This window comes from Daucus carota, chromosome 7 (assembly GCF_001625215.2).
Source record: "Daucus carota subsp. sativus chromosome 7, DH1 v3.0, whole genome shotgun sequence".
Classification (NCBI taxonomy): Eukaryota; Viridiplantae; Streptophyta; class Magnoliopsida; order Apiales; family Apiaceae; genus Daucus; species Daucus carota.
In genome coordinates, this window is record NC_030387.2 from 9923062 (window position 1) to 9932264 (window position 9203).

General features: G+C 31.4%; 1 protein-coding gene across 1 annotated transcript; it reads right to left on the reverse strand.

Moving 5' to 3' along the window:
• Positions 1-2241: 2241 nt before the first annotated feature.
• On the reverse strand, positions 2242-7321 carry LOC108193723 (ER lumen protein-retaining receptor). The gene is made up of 6 exons (XM_017360521.2): positions 7036-7321; positions 5277-5542; positions 5030-5145; positions 2835-2908; positions 2626-2689; positions 2242-2551 (listed from the first exon to the last, which is right to left on the reverse strand). Exons 1-6 carry the CDS (start codon positions 7124-7126, stop codon positions 2515-2517), a joined length of 648 nt encoding a protein of 215 aa, XP_017216010.1. The 5' UTR covers positions 7127-7321; the 3' UTR covers positions 2242-2514.
• Between the last annotated feature and the right edge of the window lie 1882 nt (positions 7322-9203).

Sequence of the window (9203 nt, forward strand, 5' to 3'; positions counted from 1 at the left end):
AGTTAATATTGTATAGTGTATATAAAAGTTTTCATGCCTGCTACTAGTCTGTTTTTATCATTCTCCTCTGTCCGCTGTTATTTTCAGCGGATACCTCTCTGTGACCTAGTGTCCGCGGATTTTTACTTAAAAAAAATTCCTTTTGTCCCAGCCGTTGGATCGACGATCCAACGGCTGGGGCACAGTGTGTTGTCTAAACGTTCCCTGACAATCAATTGTCAGGGAACAGGACCCATTATAGATATAGTATATTTCTCAATGTTATACTACTACTCAAAGTAAGCGAACAGACATCATTATAGCTTATTTGAGAACCACTATTCTTTTTTCTTTTTTTTGCCAGAACCACTATTCTTTTATGTCAAAAGAAGTCATCAATTAGAATTATTTGAACAACATTCCATTGTCCAGTAGTAGCAAGAGCATGCTCAAATATAGCTCCCTCCGAAACCAGTTGCTGGAGTACTTTGGCAAAATCATATGGATGGTCTTCCGGATTGTCTTCCATACAGGTACATACATTACTCGGTGTACTTGGCCCACCAAAATAATAGTCTCACTTAGCGCACGGTCCTAAATCAATTTGTACTTGGTTATGTGATTATAAAATCAAATGTTTTTAAAAAAATTAATCCAAGAATACTCTTAGATTTTAAAGCAGGATACCGGGAAGGTAGGTGGCGCCCCCGGAAACCTCCCATTCATTTTTTTAAAATTTTCTAATTTTTGAGAGAAAATAAATAAAATAGTTAAAAATAGTAGTCATAAAAAAAATGAAATTCTAAGTTGTTAAGAAATATAAATTTAAAATAAAAGAGATAATTTTAAATAGTTAAAAAATTGGAATCTTAGAAGAAATTTGATAGGTCTATGAAATTCTAATTAGTTAAGAAGCAGGAATCTTAAAAAAAATTCGAGAGATAACCATTAGAGAGATAACCGTTAGAAGTATTACTTTATTTCTAGTATTAGTCAGGGTTCTGCAGCAGAACTTCAAATAAAAAAAAAGTACTCTATCTGTCCCCTCCATTTCCTTACGTTACTTTTTGGCACGTTTTTTCACACTCATTTAAAGTATAGGTTCCATAATATATTTTTTTTAAAACAAAAATCTGAATAAAAGTTTAAGTTTGATGTTTAAACTTTTATTCAAAAAATGAAAATATAAAAAAAGTTATGAAACTATACTTTATAGGAGTTTTAAAATGCTTGCAAACAGTGCACTTAAAAAACCACGAGGGACGGAGGGAGTATTAGTTAGGGTTCTGCAACAGAACTTCAAATGAAATATCTTATTTATGTATTATATTTTAAAATTACTTTTGAACACAAACGATGATGCAAAAAAATATATTTAAATTTAGATCCTGAAAATTTATGAAAAATATAGAGTTTTGCAGTAGCAGAACCTTAGTTGTTCTATAATTTTATTTTAAGCATTGGTTCTCTCTTGAGCGCGACCCAGAAATAAAATATTTAAAATCTACGAATTACGAAAGAGATATAATTATTAGTTTTAAAAAAATCATAATTTTAAAAGAAATATCATATGCTTAAAAAAAAAAAAAAAGAAACTCCGGTCTCCAAGAGTCATTGAATTGTACCAGCAAAATTTTACGATATCTGTCTATCATATTAAAATAATATTTTTTATTTATAATAATTTGAAATAATAATAACATACTATTTTTAAAATCCATATTTTGCTTGCTATTTTCTGAATCTTGTCAAGATCAATAGAAAGTGAACAATGACAGTGGATTCTGCACTACTGGAGTGATCAAGAATGCGTAAAATATTTGTAAGAGATGCAAAGCAGCAAAGAGAAGGGCGAAAAAGTGATGATCATCGAGACAGTAGTGAATAGAGATGAGCAGCACAAGCAAGTTGATGAAGAAACTAGAGAACCACAATTCAATTCAATTACAACATCACTGATCCATTCAATTGCTCCGATTTCAATTACCCGTACAATGTCTTTTTTCTTGATTCAGCATATTTCTAGCTTCAGACAATCTGAGACCAGCATTGTTTTGTTACGAGCCTCTGAGCTCTGTTTCTTCAATATTATTTTCTAATATAGTTTAAACCTCTTATAAGAGGTCAGGTTCGAGTTCAAGAAACGTATAATCTATAAAAATCCGGTTCTGCTTGAACCCTGTGGATGCAATTAACAACCAACCCCAGAAGAAAAAGCTAAATATTTTAATTTCTTCGAGAAACAACAAAATGCAAGTGCAATTTCAAAAGATTAACTACTTCAAGCTAAATGGATTGTAATAAACAACATTGGTCATGATAAGTGTCCGTTTGGTAGCTTTTCTAGTATTATACCTCCCCCCACCCAAGTTAATGGGTAAACAAAAATAAACATGGTTTACAGGCTTGCTAAGAGCACCAAAAGTTGACAAGAAACAACATAAAAGTGCTAGACAGAGACCTGCAACTAAACACATGCATATTCGTGTATGCTTCTTCGACAATGTTGGTCAGCAGAGAAGAACTAGTCGGAGTTTATGCTGGTAACTGAAGCTTTGCATTGTTCTTCCAGCTACAAACGATTGCAATAGGATGAGTTTCTACATAAAGTTTATATTATCACATTTAAAAGAAGAAATCTATTACCTCTGGAAATAGTAATAGAAGAAATCAGCATATAGTAGTGTCTGAACGAGCCCAGCTATCCAAGCTGAAAGATACAAACATTCTCATATTATTGAGGAAAATAAGATACAGCCCAGAGAAGTATAAACAAACTGCACATAATGATATTAAACGACTGGGATACAAGGAGTATAAAGTCAACTTAGCAACAAAGAAAGTAAGGCACATACTTATCCAATGAACAAAGTGTGGTTCAGTGAAGTAGCGATATACCCAATTCAGGATGTAGAATGCTCTATATGCACTGCAAACAGGCAGAAACACACGTCAATTACTGCTTCACAATTTGACAAACAAATAATAACTTGGGCAGTAAAATGACGTAAATAATATGTATATATGCTAACAACAAGGCCATTTGTTTTGGGTTTGACTTCCTAGTTCCTACTAAATTATATGAAACGTGTACGTCCAGCGCTGACCAGCGATAAAAGTGTATTCTCCTTGATTTATGATAGTAATTATTATACAATCTATTTGAAACTTAAGATAGCAAACAAAACTACCTGGAACATGCTTTAGGCAAAAGTTTTTTTAAATTTAAACTTTTAGTAACATAAAAGATATGTATATACAGGGGAAGTGGATATGTGGGAAGCCATAGCCAAGCTTCGCTATAGATCATATTAACACATTCATTTTTGACACCAACCATAAAGATAAGTTTTGCAGACATGCATCAAGGTGTATATCAGAGTGAAGTTAAACTATGGCTGTACAATTGAGATTTTAGTTTAATTTTTTAAAGTCTAGCTCAACTAATATTATTCACTGTAATTATGAAATAAATTCATCCAAAAAATTTACTTTAATATGATATACACTTTCATTCATGCGCACAAGTTTAATCTATATGGTTCGATCATCACAAACATATTATAATGTAAAGTTACCAAGACAATCAATCCAAAGTCCAACTGTGGCTATCTATGGCTCTTCACAGATTCTCTTGCCACATTTCATTTCTATTTGATACTGATACATAATGAATGTGTCAAGTGTCAACAGTAAAACAACCCCTTTATAACGTAAATAACTTTCTACTGATTATAGCATTGAGGACACATATTTGCTAAGTCGGTATTCAACACACTTAAACTCTTTGTTAGTGTTAATGAATGACACCTGTAAGAGCACGGCAGCTCGATCCCAGATGAGAACACAAAAGCTATTGTGCACAAGTACATTAACAAAACATAGGTCTATTTCCACATATGAACACCGTGTTGGATTTATAACAAAAGAGTACACTGGTTCGATTTTAATCATTCCATGAGCAAATCGTCTACTCCACAAAACTGTATCATTCATACTAAAAATCTCAGTATACATTTCATATTTATGATATTCTTCATTCGTTAGGCTATCACTGTCGTGTTAAACATGCTAAAAATGTCAAACTACTTTACTGTAAGTTTAATGTCCTGCATCTCAAAATTTATGTCTTGCTAGGAAACATAAGCATGTCAGTTTTCGTCATCCCAGAACAGTAAATGTGCAGAGAAAACACCCGAAATTTCTCAAATGCTAAAACTATCAAACAATATCTTAGTTGTTGATTCAGTTCATCGGGTAATATAGGACTGGTGGCCAAATGTGGAGTGCAAGAACCTTATAAACAGAAACATGTAGATGCGAAGCAAGATATGAAAAGATTAATCTGTATTTATTTAATGTTGGTATTTCAGATAAGGTTAATTGCTATCTAATTTATAGTTTAATTATATTAGATGAGTGAAACATTCTAGGTTATTGTAGTAAAGTAGTAAGTTTCATTTAATATCATCTATTGCCGAAATCAATATCGATTATGAGTAGTTTTCTTACCATCACGATCAGTTGTAGGGTTCTCCTTCTATCCTACATAAAGGACAATTATTTTTGGATTCATTGATTATTGAAATAAAGATTCTTCTATAACTAGTTCAGGCACTTTTCTCACTCCTGCAGTTGAGAAATCCTAGGAACAGTAGTTCTTCTGCAATTAATTAACACCCCTCTCCAATCTTTTTATTGTTATTATTCCATAAAGCCTACTTTTTAATTTTTGTCCTACATCACATATCATATGTTTTTGCAAGGTAATGAATTCAACTCCATTCCTAAAGAAATTCAATGTTTAAGGCTTAAATATTTTTAAGCCAGCAGAAATTAGCCATTAGATAAGATAAACGCGTAACTGTGATATGAAATATTTCGCCAGAACACAACAGAACCCTTTAGAGTGTAAAGCAATTAGTACTCTACCAAGTACACACAAATATATATTAGCTTTACAAACTAAGACTAACCATGAGTAAGGCACCTGTGTAACTTATGTTTCACTATTATTGTATGAGAATTAATATAGAGTTGTAATGCTTACCCAAGGAGAAACACATATTGCCCAGTTAAATTGTCAATATTTCTTGTCCTTTGCAGTAACACTAGCTGAGGAAGTATGGCGACAGCTTCCAAAAATATAGAAAACGTCCACAATACCTGTTCCGAGATGCAAAACAGAAATAGTTGAGATCATGCAGAGACTCAGAATTGAGTTCGAGCATAATTAACTTCCACTAACAAACTCACAGAAGTTCAACCGCGCTATGGGGAACATATTATTATATTACCTCTTTGAAAGTGAACTTTTCATGTATAATTAGGGCCAAAATCAAAGCTGGCAGCAGAAGAAAGTAGTGGCGAAATGTGTCTTGGTCTTTATCATAGGATCTGCGCACAATCTTGTGGCGCCTCATGTACCAAACAATTGAGAAGGAGCTCCCTAGGAAGATTATCTTCATTACACTATTGTAGAGCGAGACATAATTAGTAAATAGATCCACGTAGCGAGTAGCGAAAACAAGAGCCAAGAGCTCTTGAGTCTTCAGTGAAACGCCTGTGTGTAAATCAAGAAGTCGACAATGAAAGATCAACACCATACATAACAGTAACAATAAAGATAAATCTGATACATATTATGTGAAGTATTGGCAATATTACACACTAAAGCCTATATTGTAAAGTTTGATCAGCAGTAAAACAATAGTTTTAGTAAAGACCATAATACATATGCTAGATAAATTGTTATCAGCATTACATCTACTACATTCTTCCACCCCAGGATCCCAGGAGAACACATAATTTCATGAGAGTGGGTCAGTTATGAAAGTGTAGAACTAAACTAGTATGACTTGCACTATTAAAAAAAAAGGGAGAGCAAACTAATATAGAACTATAAATGCTTACACTAATTATCATTTAATCATCAAGGCTCAATTCAGTTAACCGCACAACTTCCCTCTCAAACTCAAAACTTCTTATATTTCTAAAATTACAAGATATCCTCTGAAAATTTTAATATTGCAAAACATGCCATTTCCAATTCTTATTTTGTTGATTTCTATTAGTATATAGTATATACAAATAACAAAATACCACAGAGTCCATCAAATCAATCCTTGTCGCCAATGATCAAACCATAACAGCTGACAGTCTTCATCACTCATACCATATACCCACTGAAACTTACTATCCACTTCACAAAACTGCAGTCTTATATATATACCTTTTTGACAAACAGCAGGCCCTTACGCTAGTCCACTATAAGAGCATCTCCAATGGTAAAAATCCTTAGCTAAAATCAACTAGGTGGCGTCTATTTGGCATCTATATGTCACTTTTAAAGATCATGTAAAAAATTTAGAACTACAACCCTCTCTCCCCTTAGGAAAAAATATAGCCAACCATGTTTAGTTGGCTATATTTGTCGATCCAAGAAAGCCTTTAGGTATAATTTTACATAAGCATGAATATAGATAATGCCATTGGAGTATTCATTGACCCCTTAGAAAAAAAATTACATAATCAATTTAGCCAATGAAAATAGCCAACCATTATACATATTACCCTTGGAGATGCTCTAAGGCTTAAACCCTCCCCATCTAGTTACCAAGAGAACATTTTTACGATGATACGATATCCCCATTCAAGCTACACTACTACCATCAATTGCTCACTTAAATATTAACCTCTCAAGAACAAATCCTCGGACACATTCACAATATACCTCCTTCTGATCCACATTAAAAGCTCATTCAACATATATAACAATGTAAATACTCAAAAAATAACACTATCTCAACAAACCAACATCCTGAACACAAACAAACAAAAGAATATGCTCTAAATTACAAGAAAATGATAAATAATTTACCAACACATACAAAACCACAAAAAGATCAAAACTTTAGAATCATTCACAAACAAAAGGGTATGCTCCAAATCACAAGAAAATGATAAATAATCCACCAAAACATACAAAAACACAAAAAAGATCAACATTTTATAATCATTCAAGCAAATAAGCAAATGGGTAGTCAAAAAAAGTACCAGCACAAGATTTAATAGTGTGGATCTTGAGAAGCAAAACAAGAACACTGGCCAGATGGGTCATATCTCCAGCTAATCTGAATATATTCATCTTTCTATGTATCTATGTATGAAGATAGATACAACAAAACTGAGTGTGTATATGTGTTTAGAAATGTTTTTTTACCCACAGGAATTGCATCAGTAGATCTGCTCAGATTGATCAACAGCAAATGCAGTAAAATCAAGATTTTGTTGTTTGTTCTTTAAGTCTTTCATGAAAATAATAAAGTAATAAAGACTTGTGAGAAAGTCGTGATTTATTAAAATCTAAATATACTACTACTCCCTCCGTCCCCCTGAGGTGTATACATTGGGGGACGGGGACGCGGCGCGGCACGGACTTTAATGCTCCTGCAAAGTGTAGTTGTGCAATTTATTTTTAAAATTTTTCTTTTCTGAATTAAAATTTAGATGTTACAGTATATTTTTATACAGAAAAAGAAAATCTCAAAAATAAGTTACGGAACTATATTTTATAAGAACATTGAAATACGTGTCGAACAGTTAAAAAGAAACGTATAAAATTAAATGGGACAGAGGGAATATGTGATTACAATTTGACGTTTCGTACAAGTTTAGGGATCGGAATTTTATCCATTTGAGTTTTGCAGAAGAATTGTACTACTTCGTCTCTCTTTTAATCTTTGACCATTTTGGATATGTTAGTTAAAAATATTATTTTTTAAAATTATTTTAATAAAATTATATAATCAAATTTTAATCCACAAAAAACTAATCAAAAATAATAATGTTTTACTATTAAGGTACTGTGTGGGGTTGCTGTTGCAGATAGCAACAGCAACTTTTTGCTGAAAAGCAGGTGAAAAACTGTTTGTTAAATCTAAAAGCAGTTTTCCCGAATAGCAGTTTTTAGCTGAAAAGCTGCTGTTAGAAAAAGCAGGTCCTCCCATGCTTTTAGAAAAAGCTGCTTTCGAGCTTTTGCAGAATGCTGTTATAAATTTCATTATAAAACCTCACCAAAATCATTATTTTTTTTATATTATAACTCAAAATAAGTAAATATCAAAAAATTACCAAACAGTTATCTGATTTCTACAACAACACTTATTTTACCAGCACTTTTTCTGACAGCACAGCAATTTTTAACAACACTCCCAAACAGACCCTAAGTCAACTCACTTAAATAGGCGTGTCAAAAATCAAAACGTCAAATAATAAAAAAACAGAGGGAGTATAATTTTTGAGGTCTTAAATTTTTATGATAATTTAATTCTAAATGACTTATTATTTGAAAATATTAAAATTATGTAAACCAGCTTATACATGTACCAAGTATGAGCTAAAGCGTTACGTATGTCTAGTGTGCCAAAATTCAAAACGTCAAATAATAAAGAACAGAGGGAGTATAATTTTTTAGGTCCTAAATTTTTATGATAATCTAATTCTAAATGGCTTATTATTTGAAAATATCAAAATTTGTAAACCAGCTTATACCTGTACCAAGTATGAGTTTCAGTAAATTTTAGATTTTATTATTTATTATAAATATAATATATTATTATTTTTTAATATATTTATTTAAATTATTATTATTTGGATATAAAATATTTTATGAACTAACATTTGACCCTATATTAAATCCTGATTTTTGTTAATAAAAAATTTCTCAAATACATATCATAGTATATAATTAAGTATCTACAAATACAAATACATGTCATTATATGCATTTATTTCATAGTAATATGTTTGTTTTGGTGAAATCATTAAGTTGTTTGATGATATCTAAATGGATGAGAAAAATATTCACCACCAATACATATATTTTGGTTTGTAGGATTTTTAATTTTTAATAATATTTAAAATATTTAAATGTATAATTATTTTAAACATCTATAAAGTAAATGTTACATACAACTTTTTTAAGTCTAACAGTAAACAGATAGTTATGAAATAGTTTGATAAATTAATATAAAAGCCTAACGAAGGAACTCATATGTTATAATAATTATTGTCAACGTCTAGTGTTTTGTTTTGATCATTTGATTATATGCTGCAACATAGATCATCATCAATGATATGAGTTTTTGTTTATCATGTCGACCTTTTTTTTTCAATGGTTTTATATTAGAAGCAAAAAGATACAAAAAAGGATGAGGAATGCA

What these genes read in the sequence shown, in the direction of transcription:
- LOC108193723 (XM_017360521.2), bottom strand. Translation starts at nt 7,126, where the DNA reads ATGAATATATTCAGATTAGCTGGAGATATGACCCATCTGGCCAGTGTT. An exon ending in ACACTTTGTTCATTGGATAA is followed by an intron (nt 2,690 to 2,834) that starts GTATGTGCCTTA and finishes TGTATCTTTCAG; the next exon opens with CTTGGATAGCTGGGCTCGTT. An exon ending in TTCTATTACTATTTCCAGAG is followed by an intron (nt 2,552 to 2,625) that starts GTAATAGATTTC and finishes AATCGTTTGTAG; the next exon opens with CTGGAAGAACAATGCAAAGC.